Raw genomic sequence first — 13,892 nt, forward strand, 5'->3', positions numbered from 1 at the left:
TCAGTCTATGATCTTGCAGAATCAGATCCCTAACTTTTGTGACATTTTCTGGTGATGCCAGTTGACGGCCGTCCCAAATGTTCGTCATCATCAGTCGATGTTCAGCTTATACCAGTCATAAGTTTGTGTCTGGCCTAAACTGTTGTCACCAAAAGCATGCTTCAACATTTGGTGTGTTTCTGCAGCAGTTTTCCCAAGTTTAAAACAAAACTTTATACAGACACGCTGCTCTCTCAGGTCAGCCATCTCAAAACCGCAAACTCACGGAAACACAACAATGGAAATACGTTCACCAACAATAAACCCAACCACTCAACTTGACGCCGCTTTCCACACTGATTCAAGAAGGGTGTGTGGGGAGACACCTAGCAGAATTTTGATGTATTCATAACCATTCACGTGCAAAATTCAAATTTCGGGAACTTTTGGATTGCACCACATTTTAAGCAGAATTATGTTATCATTCTGGTAGCGTCCATTGCCCCTGTTGTTTTGTTCCCACATTTTATATTTATTTTATATCATCTTAGTCTTAAATCTGTTATAAATTGTTTATTTTTTCTCATGCAAGACTTAATGCTTTAAGTCTATGAGTGTTCAATGGTGTGAAGAATGGTGAATTGGAAGGGATTTGGAAGGAAGCAGTTATGGCATAATGAAGGTACTGCCCTGGCATTTACCAGGAGGGACTGAACAAACCCAAGCAAAACCTCAGTCAGGACTGTCATAAGAAATTCCAAAAATTAAAATTTCTGCATTTTGCTTAGATATGAGTACAGCTATTGTATTTACATAATTTTTATACTGTGTTCAGATCATGGTGTACAGGTTTGATCTGTCAAATGTGGCACCTTGGGACCACGTTGGAGTTAGACCAGACATAACCACTGGTGGTCAGTATATTATGTTAACAAAACACCTACATAAGCCAACATAACATAATATGTTAGTGCTGTTACAGAGTTTTAAGGCACTGATACAAGGAAATGAGTAAAGAAAACATAGGAAGATGAAGTGGGACAGTACAGCCACAATACTACAAACTAAAACAGTGCATTTTGTTAGATACAGTTTAGTATTAGGAGCTAGGATAATGCATTTGGCATAACAACTGGCTGCAGGCTGGATGACTGAGGAGTCAGAGTTTAAGTCCCAGTAGGGCCAAGAATTTTTACTTATCCATGTTGTCCAGACTGGCTCTGGGGCCCACTCAGCCTCCTATCCAATGGGTGCCAGGGACTCTTTCCCTGGGGGTAAAGTGCCTGGGGCATGAAGCTGATCACTCACCTCCAACTAGTGCCAAGGTCAAGAAAATGTGCATCTATACATCAACCCCTGTACATCTTCATGGCAGTGCTTAATTAGTTAAGCACACAGATAACTTTACCTAACCTTACTTTACAGTTTACTAATATGATATGATCTTAAAAACATATTTTGTTAATGTAGTACTCCTTAAGTGAATGGTAATTGCATCAAGCATAACCAGTTTAATGTAAAAATACATAACTACACTATGTGTTTAGGTGTATTTATTATATACAGTGTGTTTTCAAATTATTGTCGGGGGTTCCATGGCCTATGAGTATAATTTTCAAACCGGAAACAACAAAGTATAACTGCTTACAGAATATGACAGTGTAACTCAAAAAGTTGAAATTTGGAGGTAATAAAACTCTTTGAATTACACTTTCATGTTCCATGAGTAGTTTTATTTTCACTCACTCTCACTCATGGAGCTGATCCTTTCTTGAGAAGCTGTCAATTGTGCAGATACTGAAGAACTACCCAGCATTTTATGGAACCCAAAGGTTCATTACCATGTTCACAGGAGCCCTCCACTGGTCGCTATCCTGAGCCAGACCAATCCAATCCATATCATCCCATCCTATCTCTCTAAGATCCATTTAAATATTGTCCACCGACCAACGCCTTGGCCTTCCCAGTGGTCTCTTTCCTTCTGGCTTTCTCACCAATATCCTATATGCATTATTCTTCTATCGCCCATTCTTGCTACATGCCTTGCCCATCTAATTCTCCTTGACTTAATCATTCTAATTATACTTGGCGAAGAGTGCAAGTTATGAAGCTGCTCGTTATGTAGTCTTCTGCAACCTCCTGTCACTTCATCTCTCTTTGGTCCAAATATTCTCTCTCCTCAATACCCTGTTCTCAAACACCCTCAGTTCATGTTCCTACCTTAATGTTGGAGACAAGTTTCACGCCCATTCATAACCACGGGAAAAATTATAGTTTTGTATATTCCAATTTTTATGTTTTTCAATAGCAGACGAGAAGACAAAATGTTCTGGACTTCATTTTTTATTTGTTCACAAGATCTACATTTGGCGATATTGCCTCAGATATAGAACCCGCCCGTAGTTTAAATATCCACAAAGATAGTGTCATAACAGAATACAGAAAGTACAAATATACAAATGTAAGTTTAAAAACATCCAGAGAACCACATTATATCAGAAAACATAATAACAATTCACCATCATAACCGTAATTATAAACACGCAAAACACATGATAATGCCACCAATTTAACTTAAATTTCATCAATACAATTTAAGGTATCTAAAATATCTTTGAGGACAAGGTCCCATGATATACAAACAACTTATAGTACTAATAGATACAAAATAAAACATTTATTCACAGTTCATTAAAATTGGTTCCAGATTTAGTCATATTGCAATTACGATTTAAATCTTGTGTCTTAAAAATATAATATAATATTACATTTAATCCTTATAGTTAAAGTATTCGTCCATGGTATAAAATGAGTGAAGAAATAACAACATTTTTAATACCAATTTAAATTATATATNGAAAATACAACACCCAAAACAAATTTGTTCAGCATTTTGAGATATCTCCTTTATTACGGCTGGTAAGCCATTAAACACCTTTATTCCTGCATAATAGGCCCCCTTCTGAAAAGCTGTCAGTTGAGATAGCAGTTGATGTAAATCATGTTTTGCCCTAGTATTAACATTGTGAATGGCAGAGTTTGTTTCAAAATAATGTCTGTTATTGATCACAAATAAAGAGAGGGAATAAATATATTGTGATTTTAGTGTTAAAATTTTTAGTTCTCTAAAATGTTTCCTACATGACTCTCTACTTGTAATCCCCTTAATTATTCTTATAGTTTTCTTTTGTAATCTAAAAATTAAGGCACTATGACAAGTATTTCCCCAAAATATTATCCCATAGGTCATGATTGAATGAAAATAAGCATAGTATACCATTCTTACTACTTCCTGGAACAGGAGAGGCTTTATTATTCTTATTGCATAGCAGACTGAGCTTAGCTTAGATACAATTAAGTCTATAAGAACCTTCGATGAGAGAGACTGAACCGTAGCAAGCATTACCGAAGTTCAGTCTCCTTAATTTCCTCCTGAATCAGATTTTGATTTGTTATCATCATTCCCAATATCCAACCTGTGCCACATTTTCAAAACATCTCTTTCCGATCTTTTTGTCATGGTTTTGCTCTGCATTTTGGTGATGAGACAGCAGCACATACTTAGTTTTCTCTGTGTTTACTTCTAGACCAATCTCCTTATTAGCATCAATTAAAGTTTCTGTGTTTTCTTTATGGTATCTATATTATCACCCAGTAGATTCACATCATCGGCATAGGCCAACTGCTGATGTGTCCCATTTAATTTCAGTCCCACGTGGTTTCCCTGGACCTTCCTAATGGCATATTCTAAAGCAAAGTTGAAAAGGAGTGGCAATAAAGCATCTCCTTGTTTTAGACCATTCTGGATAGGGAAATTATCAAACAGATGTTTACCTATACGAATTTTACCATACATTCTTTTAAACACTTTAAACAGCCCAATTAGTTTCTTGGGTACCCCAAACTCTGTCAGAATATTGTACAATACTTCCCTCCTAACTGAATCATAGGCTTTCTTGAAGTCTAAGAATAGCTGATGTAGTGTCTCATTATGCTCCCATTTTTTCTGCAGTATCTGACAAATGCAAAAGATCTGATCAGTAGTTGATCTCTTATATCAAAACCCACACTGATGATCGCCAATAATTTCATCTATGTATGGACTTAACATTGAGAGAGAATATTGGACAAAATTTTGTATGAAGTTGATAGCAGTGATGTCCCCCGATAATTACTACAGTCACTTTCATCACCCTTCTTGTGAACTGGTACAATAATAGACTCCTTCCACTGATAAGGCAATTTTTCCTTATGCCAAATAGAAGTAATTAGATTGTGGATCTTAGAACATAATATTTCACCTCCTGCTTGAATAAGTTCTGCCGGAATTTGATCGCTACCTGGCGATTTATACCTTTTCGGTTTTGCAATAGAATGTCAACGTCAAAAGGGCTAGGATCAGGTACTAACAGCTCAGCTAAATGTATTTCTATCTGTCTAACATACTAAGAGTAGCTCTTCCACCTATTCAAATGCTGTGGGAATCTGCAAGCAGATCAACATTCTCATCCTTCACTAAGTTAATGCTAGGCTGATAACCCCTCTTAAAGTCATTTATTCCTCTATACAGGTCTCTAATGTTCTTGTTCTTACTGTTCATTGCAAGCTCGTCAATTTTGTCTTTCAGATATTCCCTCTTTCCATTCCTGAAATGCCTGCAGGTTTCACGTCTTATGTTCAGATTAGCCCCCATTTGTTTCACTTGGATTCAGTAACCACTGCAATTTGGCTTGACTTCTTTGGGCTAATAATTTTGAGCATCCTTCATCGAACCATGGCTTATGCTTCTTCTGTTCATAATAACCGAGACTGTCTTTGGCAGAAATTTTTATATTCTCTCTAATAGTTTCCCGAGCTCTGTTAACATTCACCTCAGTGTCTAAATTTTCCAAAGCCGCAAACATGTTTGATATTTCAACATGATACTGCTCTTTACCCTCTATCTCATTTAATTTCTTGAGATGCAGTTTTATTTTGGTGTTTGAAAATTATAGGCCACAGAAACCACAACAATAATTTAGAATCATCCTGTATTTTTATATTAAACTGCTTACAATTGATGGAATTGCTCTTCACACAAGTATCAAGCAGCGTTATGGACTGAGATGTTTCTCACCAAGACGGTACTGCTTCTTTGTTTCTTGCAGGAGATTGAACCCAGTATAGGCGAGGCACTATGTAATCTATGGGACAAAATACCTCCATTTGTGCCAAAGTCCACTTTCTTTGGTTCACTCAAGACATCTCAAGATATGCCTGAAACTGCAGCACCATCTAAGAATATGGGATATTACGGACGCCCAATCAGGGGGTATTCGTACTTGGGATGTGGCCCAGGTTACCAACATTATAACATGAACTATGGTCACCGTGGCCAACATCCAAAGTAAACAAGTGTAGTGCTGTGTATTAATGAAGAAGGGTGATGTCCTTGATTTTGTCAGAACTGTTCACACTGGAATCTGTGGACTGAATGTGCTCATTGTTACAAATGTATAAAGTTCTGCTGCTGTGTGTAGTGTGATACATAAGTTTCTCTTGGCCTCTGGAGGCAATACTAGGAAGATGTGGATATTCTTTTGGAATGTGATACCACAAGAAGAGATTGTAAATTTGTTATAAGTTGTATTCTTTTACATTGTGATATCATAAGAAGGGTGGTAAGACATCTTAGAATTAGTCAGAAACAGCATTTTATGAGACTAAATATCATAGAATGATTGTAACACATTTTAAAATGTCTGAAAGTGTCTGGATTGCAAGATTAGTGAATTTAGAGATGCCAGCTGCTTTAAGTGTATCCATAGTCAGAAGTCTTCAGGATTACAGCTATGTTCAATACTTGTTTCTTAGATTTAAATATTGTTACCCATATTTAACATTGTCTTTTTTTGAAACAAATTTATAAGTATTGCTAGTTTAAACTGACTACATGTCAAACTTAACATATTACTGCATCGGCAGTTTTCACTGGTATTTATTCAATAAGAATAGCTTTAGTGTAGAAAGGAACAGTGCAGTCGTCACCTTTGAAGAATGACTAAATAAAATGACATAACATTTGACTTCTTGCTTAATTTGTAGAGGTTTTTTCAAGGGTTGGACTGATACTGAAAAGTGAACCATGGCTAAAAAAGACTGTTAATCCTTTGAGACAGGAGTTGATACAATATCCAGTATATCTTATATTGCTGATGTGCAAAACACTAAGGAATCTTACATTCAAAGGAAAAATTACTGATTTCCTTGTTGGTCTTCAATTTTTGTATTTTAGAAAAGTGTAGATAAGAGTTGTGTTCCTTCATACTGTCACATGTTAAGAGTGTAATTATAGGTGGGGTTCGGATAGGTAATTGGATTTATCACACACTTTTGCAACTCACTAGTACAAATAACTATGACAGTCTTGCTGAGTTAAACACTCCAGAGGTCACTGTAACTACAGTAAACATAAACTCTTCTCAGTCTTCACAAGCTGTTGCTTGGTAGCGGCTTTCAACAGTAGACATTCCCCTTCCTCTAGGTTCCTGAACTGTCCCCCGCCTCAGCTACCAGCTTCTCAGTTCTCACAACTGCAGCTCTTAACTAACTTAGTCACAACTGAACTCTTAGTCCTTGTTATGTAGCCATGGCATGGACTGTACAGATACTCTTCCATTATTGTGTTTCTCTTGTTGCAAGGAAAACAGCACATCCACAGAGCTGTTCCCTAACAATGGCTGTTGTACTGTCACCTTGTTTACACAGCTGTTACTTGGCAGTGGGTTTACATATCAATACCGTTCTTTTTCTTATCAGTAGCTCCACACTAGTGGATTTTCTTGATAGCAGATGGCACTGCCCAGTCCAGTCTGAGATATTTGAATTGCATGTAGGTGTGTTTGTGTTGTCAGTTATCAGTGTGGCAGAGCCAGTTGAAGCGTAAGCTTATTTGTTAGTTACAGAAGTAACTGTATTAATATTGATTGCCATGCAGTGTAGTAGAGTTATCATTCGTTTATTATTGAGGTTCATTTCTCAGAGGTTGGCATCTCATATAATTTAATCACATTTTCTGTCATTAGTCACAAATATAATTATGTGAAAAATGCTATTATTTATTGTATGATCAAGTAAAACTACTGTATAATTATTTAAACACTCTGTAATTTTAACATCATTTGTTCAAAGTAATTTATACTTCCTCTTCTGTTCTTATTGCCTACATGAAGCATTGTAGGCACAATTCTACAGTACATGTCACTTGGTGGGGTTCCTAAGTGTTAGTTTTATTGCTGTTTGTAAGAATCCCTGCCATCGCTCGATATGGGTTTTGTTTTCAGTCTGTTCATTTACTTACAGAGGAAGGTTGTGGTTTCTGTTTCCATACTTGTATTATCCTAATAAGAAATGTGCAGAAGTCTGAATCAGCAGGAACAAAACAGGAAGGGTTCCATCTTCTGAAATATAATGCTGTGTAGACTGTTGAAAGTCAACCGACATTTTGGAGAAACATGTTGCTTCCACCATCAGGGTTGAAGAATAAGCCGAGCTGAGCTTGTAACCCATGTCACATTGGTTTCTTGCATTCTTCTACCCTGTTCCTCCAAAATGTCTGTTGCCTCTCACCCAACTATATGGCATTATTTCCCACATGATAAAACTCTTCATAACCACTGCTGTGAGCACGTCATCAAGTCCTATACAGAACAGAAGAACACTGTGCAGCTGATTTCATGGTCTGCAAATTTCCTTAAGTGTAATTTGAGTTATGTGTAGAGTGCTCTTTTTGTGTAGCTGTGTCATTAATAAATATAAGCCAGTTTTTTTTTTTGTGATGAAATATAATCTATTATACATCTTCATTCTACCTAGCAGAAAGATCTGTACAATTAGAAGTAGGTAATCGACACTGGCTCACACTTTATCACCCTGCCTTTACTTTTTACTTGAAAGGAATAATAACATAATTGAAATTTGCCCCTTTTTTAACTATTAACCTTTATCGGATGGGCCATTTAATTTCCGGTAGGGGCAGCTGGACGGAGTTTATTTAAATGCCCGCCCTTCTAGGGCAATGGAATTGTAAGCATGTTTCTAAAAATGGTGTAATTTCTACATTTTTTATGATAAACGAACGAAATGAACGCTCCTTTAATGTAGAAAGAATATAGAATCAGATATTCTAATTTACAGATTTTAATATCTGTAAAAAATTTTTACACATTCAAAAAAAAAATCCCTAAATTCATACATATTCTGCACCATGCGTTCTAGCAGTGTAATACATTTTCTGCACCATGCGTTTTAGCAGTGTAAAAGTCCTTGTCGCGACCTCGTACAATACTATCGCTTGTTGAAGCTTATTTATCGTATGGTACATGACGGTATGCAGAGACTGTGGGCGTCTGAAATTCGTTCGCTGTTAGAAATACACATGATTACATTCTCAGAATATGGTGTTGCCAGATCGGTCATTCGTTCATTCATTGCAGTCAAACCATTGTGTTTGTAACGATTTTGAAACATCGCAATATAAGTTTAGCCACCCATGACATCATGAAGTAGATATTGGGTTCAGCGAAGTCGTGAATGAGATTTTTGTATGTGTGGGCTCGAGGTTAAGATTTATAGCTTCTTATCGTGGTCTACGCACAGAGATTCACTGCTAGAGAGCCGTATACACGACGTCGTATGGAAGGTGCTGAAAGTGAAAAACAGCTGTTCAGTGACACAGATTCGGACTGCTATTCAACCAATTCTGAAAGGGGCGATGAAAGTAGGAGTTCTGAATCTGTGGACGTAGGGTCATCACCTTCGTCATCAATTTGGGGACCGCCAGACCAGTGTGGCTGGAGAGATGTGAATAATTATGCCAGTGTAGCTGCGGGGATAAATATCACTTGCAGCTTGATATCACTGGCCTGCTTCCTCCAAATCGCAACTGAGGTGTCGTGTGTGCTTTTCACGTGGGAAGCGGTCTAGCATTCGTACGAAGTGCGTGAGCTGCGACGTCGGACTCTGCATTTCGGAATGTTTTCGGCAGTATCATNAAAAAAATCTTTACACGCGTACAATGTGCGAAATCATATGAGGTCGTTCGGCCATATGACGTCGGTAGATTACATTAGATCACGCAGGAGGGAAGGCTGTCACCTTATAAAGGTTGTGACCAAAAATTATGTAAATAGAACAACAATTTATATTTTAAATTTAATTTAAAAAAAATCTTTACACGCGTTGAATGCGCAACATCATATGATGTCGTTCTTCAATTTGTCCTTACTTTTAACGTCATATGACGTCGCTAGATTACATTAGATCATGCAGGAAGGAAGGCTGTCTCCTTATAAAGGTGGTGACCAAAAATCATGTAAATAGAACAACAATTTATATTTTTAATATAATATTAAAAAAAACCTTACACGCGTGGAATCCGCGGCATCATATGATGACGTTCGGCCAGCTGCCCTTACTTTTAACGACATCATATGATGACGTTTGTCCAATAAAGGTTAATAAAGTGATCTCATTAAAAGGTTTGAGGTGTAAAAGTTCATATTGGTTCAGCCTACACCTCTGATTTTTTACCCTACTTTGTTCCTAATCCAATGATTTGGATTAGCTCTCTCTAACAAACCAAACAGAGCAGGTGTTTCCCACTCCCTAACCTGAGGACAGAAACAGATACATCTTCCGAAATGTTCTGTTCTTTAGAATACCAGACAGTGGACAAATTCCAAAAACCCATTACTCCAAACTACAGATGTGATACTATTGTAATGGGTGCCTGCCAGCTGAAAGATTTCCTATCAGCAGATAACTGTCCACATCAGAGGTTTTTCAACTTCTTTTTTCCACATATTTCTCTTTGAGTTTACGAAGTGCACTCCTCTTATTCCTAACACGTTCATACAATTTCCTTTTTCTTGGTGTCAATTTGGAAAGCGAAGCCAAAGTTCTTTTAGCGGAGAATGCCTTGCTCTAGGCTTTGAGGAAGAACTTTGACAACTGATATGCCTGAGTTCTCTGTCAGAAGCATTTACATTTACAGAGCTTAGGGAGAAAGAAAGTTTCTTTCACTGCGAAGTTATTGGCTGCTCCTAGTGATAGTTGGAGTGCAGACATTTTAAAGGAAGTGGAAGGACTGTCAGCAAAAATAGGAATAGGTGTTACAGCGGAGGGCACCTGTGTCTTGCTGTGGGTTCTGGTGGGATGTAAGACCCAATGTTATCTTTGTGAGTTATGACTGAGGCCAAGGGATCCAATGAAGGGCAGGAGGTTGTGACAGTGTCTGGGAAGCAGAATCTGAGCCACATGGAACTGCCACTGTGTTGAGGTGTACTACTGAAATCACTTCCCAAGAAATGTCTGCTGTACAAATATTTAATGTGCAGCATTCTAGCAGAACTTTTCCTACACATACCAGAGCACTGCAAGAGTAGAACATATTGTCTCAAAATCTATAAATAATTCATCAGAAAACATTTAAAACATGGTGCAGGTGCTAAATTTTGGGGGATGTGTTCAATAAATTTAATGCAGACATAGGCTAAACTTAATTTCTTGTTGGATTATATGTTAACTATGTATAAATATAATATTTAGTTTGCTAAGCTGATGTACTTGAGCGTTCAAAAGTGCCCTGTTTGTAGGCACTCTTTCACTATGCTTCTGTAAGAAGTGCTTGTACAGAAACACATCTACAGAACTGTTTTCACAAGTCTTGAGTGTTCTCCTTTGCAGCCCTCCTTCATTTTCTGTGAACTCTTCATATGAATGCCATTTATCTTCTGTTTTCACCCAATCACATATTGTTCCTTCTGGAATGCTGCACTTGCAGAATAAGCTGGCTTTTAATTTGCCATTCCTCAGCAGCTCAGCAAGCTTTTGGACCATCTGTGATCAAGAAGGTAAAAGGGGTGTTTGCTAATTTTGCTGTTTGAACAAACTGATTCCAAGGTTAAAGAAACCTGAAACATATCTCATACTGTAACTAAAATATTTCATAAAGTAAGTGTACTCATACTGGGGGACATGATGAAAACCATGGTATATCAGAATCTGTGGTATAATGAGGGCCTGTTGTATCCTATATAATTAGAATAAAGTTGAAGAAAGCAGTCTTCTGGGATTTGGCACCGTGTATATGTGGTGTTAACCGACGTTTCGGAGGAACATATCGCCTCCATCTTTGAAGATGGAGGCGATACGTTCCTCCGAAACGTTGGTTAAGACCACATATACACGGTGCCAAATCCCAGAAGACTGCTTTCTTCATAGTCACCGCCTTGTAAGCCTCAAATCTTACATAGAATAAAGTTATTAATACTTTGTTCCCTCCTTGATATTTTTTCAGATCTTGCATAGAGATCTTAAATCAGCAAATATACTTATCACAAAAGTTGGAATATTGATAATAGCAGATTTTGGTTTGGCAAGGCCATTTACTTCCGGCCAGTGTTGTAGGCACGCTCTGAACTTCTTTATGAATTTATGAATTTTCTGTGCTTCACGAACTTTAATTGATTCAAGTAAAGAGGTTGGTCTAGAAGTAAACACAGAGAAAACTAAGTATATGTTACTGTCTCGTCACCAAAGTGCAGGGCAAAATCATGACATAAAGATAGGAAACAGATGTTTGGAAAATGTGACACAGTTGAGATATTTGGGAACAATGATAACAGATCGAAACCTGTTTCAGGAGGAAATTAAGAGGCGATTGAACGTGGCTGATGCTGGCTATCATTCAGTCCAGAACCTTTTGTCTTCTCGTCTGTTGTCCAAAAACATAAAAATTAGAATTACAAAACTATAATTTTGCCTGTGGTTCTGTATCGGTGTGAAACTTGGTCTCTGACATTAAGGGAGGAACATAGATTGACGGTGTTTAAGAACAGGGTGTTGAGAATATTTGGACCGAAGAGAGATGAAGTGACAGGAGGTTGGAGAAAACTGCATAATGAGGAACTTCATAACTTGTACTCTTGTCCAAGTATAATTAGAATGATCAAGTCAAGGAAGATGAGGTGGGCAGGTCATGTAGCACAAATGGGGGAGACAAGGAATGCATATACGATATTGGTGGGAAAGCAAGAAGGAAAGAAACCACAGGGAAGACCAAGGCGTAGGTAGGTGGACAATATTAGAATGGATCTTAGAGAGATAGGATGGGATGGTATGGATTTGATAGATCTGGCTCCGGATAGGGACCAGGGGAGGGCTCTTGTGAACATGGTAATGAACCTTTGGGTTCCATAAAATGCTGGGAAATTCTTTAGTAGCTGCAGAATTGTCAGCTCCTCCAGAAGGGCTCAGCTCCATGAGTAAGTAAGTAAGTAATAATTTCAGTGATGCAAAATATTACAGATATATTGTTTTTACTTTTATAATTCTTTAATGGTCAGAAGTGCAGCATACAATGGTTTATTGAGAACAGATTGTTGTAAATGTTGATGCCAACACAGTATGCACTTTTCTGAAAACACAAGAGGTTGGCATTTGGTCTGTGAAGATGGTGCTTTTTCCTTGTGTTAACGCTGTGTACAGCTGAATTAGTCTGAAAATGTTCTTGGTTATTTACATTGAAGTTCATTAATGAAAATGATATGTTCACATTGAAGAAATAAGATCTCTTATTTCTTAAATGTAGATGTCTACATGAATTTCTATGTTTGACACCTGCCGTGTTTCTGACAATTTTGTTTTGTAATTTAAACATATCTTTTTGCTGTTAGGTGAATTACCTCAGCAAATTTTTCCATACCTCGTTATAGAGTGAAAATGGGCAAATTAAATTGATATGAGAGGGCTAGTGTTGCAGAGCAGTGTCACATCCGAGAACATTACAGTTTTAATATTCACCTCTGTGAGAACCTAAAATCTCACATACCCCTTTCCCAGCACTCTGTCTGCAGAGAACCTCGTGGATGATCCATAAAACACCAAGTTATATGCTTAGTCTTGAGAATTGTAGTACAGTGTAGTGTTTAATATAAAGTTCTGTGTTTATTTTTCAGGTATACCAATTGTGTCGTAACTTTGTGGTATCAACCACCAGAATTGTTGCTAGGTGAATGCAACTATGGGCCAGCAGTTGATATATGGAGCGTTGGCTGCATTATGACAGAGATGTGGACAAGAGTTCCCATCCTGCAAGGGAATACAGAGCAGGGTCAGCTGAAATTGATTACAGATCTCTGTCTCTGTCAATCGAGGGGTGTGGCCTGGAGTTGAGTCCATACCACTGTACACTAAGAGAGAGTTACCACACAGAGGGAAACGTAAGGTATGTTAATGCAAAGCGAGCTGGCCATTTGCTTTTGGCTCAGTGTGAATAATTTTAGAAGAGTTGTTGTATCTGCTTATGCTGTTAATTTGAATGCAGTGAACCAGAGCGTTCAGCTATTGTAGAACCATATTTATTTCAGTGTTTTTAATGTAGCAGACTTTGTACTGTTCTTTTCATGTGGGTAACAAAGATACCTTGCTGTGTGAGAGGCTCCATTTTCAGTAAAATGTTTTGTTTCTTTCTGAAATATTCTCAGTGATTGTGTGTTGTGTAATCCTTTGGCTCCTTGGATGGGAAATGGTTTTCAGTATAAAAATACAGTGCGTTCAACCATCGAGGAAACTGGTGGAGTGGTGTGAGTTGGATACAACATTTCTCAGAGATTGCTGCTGTAACTGCCAATAGCAGAATGAGTCTTCAGCACTGATAAATGCGTGCACTCTCCCTAGCGTAGAGCAGATTGATCATTTCTCCGCGACTACTGTGCCCTTCCCCGCTAGCAAGAATGCAGTCATGTTGCTGATTCCCTCACATCAGTTTCTGTACATCCGCACATTTATAGGAATACTGTAGAAAGATAACAGACTTACTGTGCTTTATAACAGGTGTTGGAAGTGACCCCCTTCTGCTTACAAATGCCTGA

General features: G+C 37.8%; 2 protein-coding genes across 5 annotated transcripts in view; both read left to right on the plus strand.

Annotated features, from left to right (window-relative positions):
- Positions 1-7,789, plus strand: part of LOC111861868 (3'-5' RNA helicase YTHDC2) — a 95,600-nt gene extending 87,811 nt beyond the window's left edge. For all 4 annotated transcript variants that reach the window (XM_023846792.2, XM_023846795.2, XM_023846794.2 and 1 more), the window contains exon 26: positions 5,127-7,789. In XM_023846792.2, the coding sequence (XP_023702560.1) occupies positions 5,127-5,369 (243 nt within the window). In that variant the 3' untranslated portion in view covers positions 5,370-7,789. The remainder of the gene's footprint in view (positions 1-5,126) is intronic.
- Positions 7,790-8,652: 863 nt separating this feature from the next.
- On the plus strand, positions 8,653-13,892 carry LOC111861866 (probable cell division protein kinase ECU11_1290). Its single transcript, XM_023846790.1, has 4 exons — positions 8,653-8,838; positions 10,013-10,158; positions 12,978-13,132; positions 13,855-13,892. The coding sequence occupies exons 1-4, from the start codon at positions 8,653-8,655 to the stop codon at positions 13,890-13,892; spliced, it is 525 nt and encodes a 174-aa protein (XP_023702558.1).

This window comes from Cryptotermes secundus, unplaced genomic scaffold (assembly GCF_002891405.2).
Source record: "Cryptotermes secundus unplaced genomic scaffold, Csec_1.0 scaffold1258, whole genome shotgun sequence".
Classification (NCBI taxonomy): Eukaryota; Metazoa; Arthropoda; class Insecta; order Blattodea; family Kalotermitidae; genus Cryptotermes; species Cryptotermes secundus.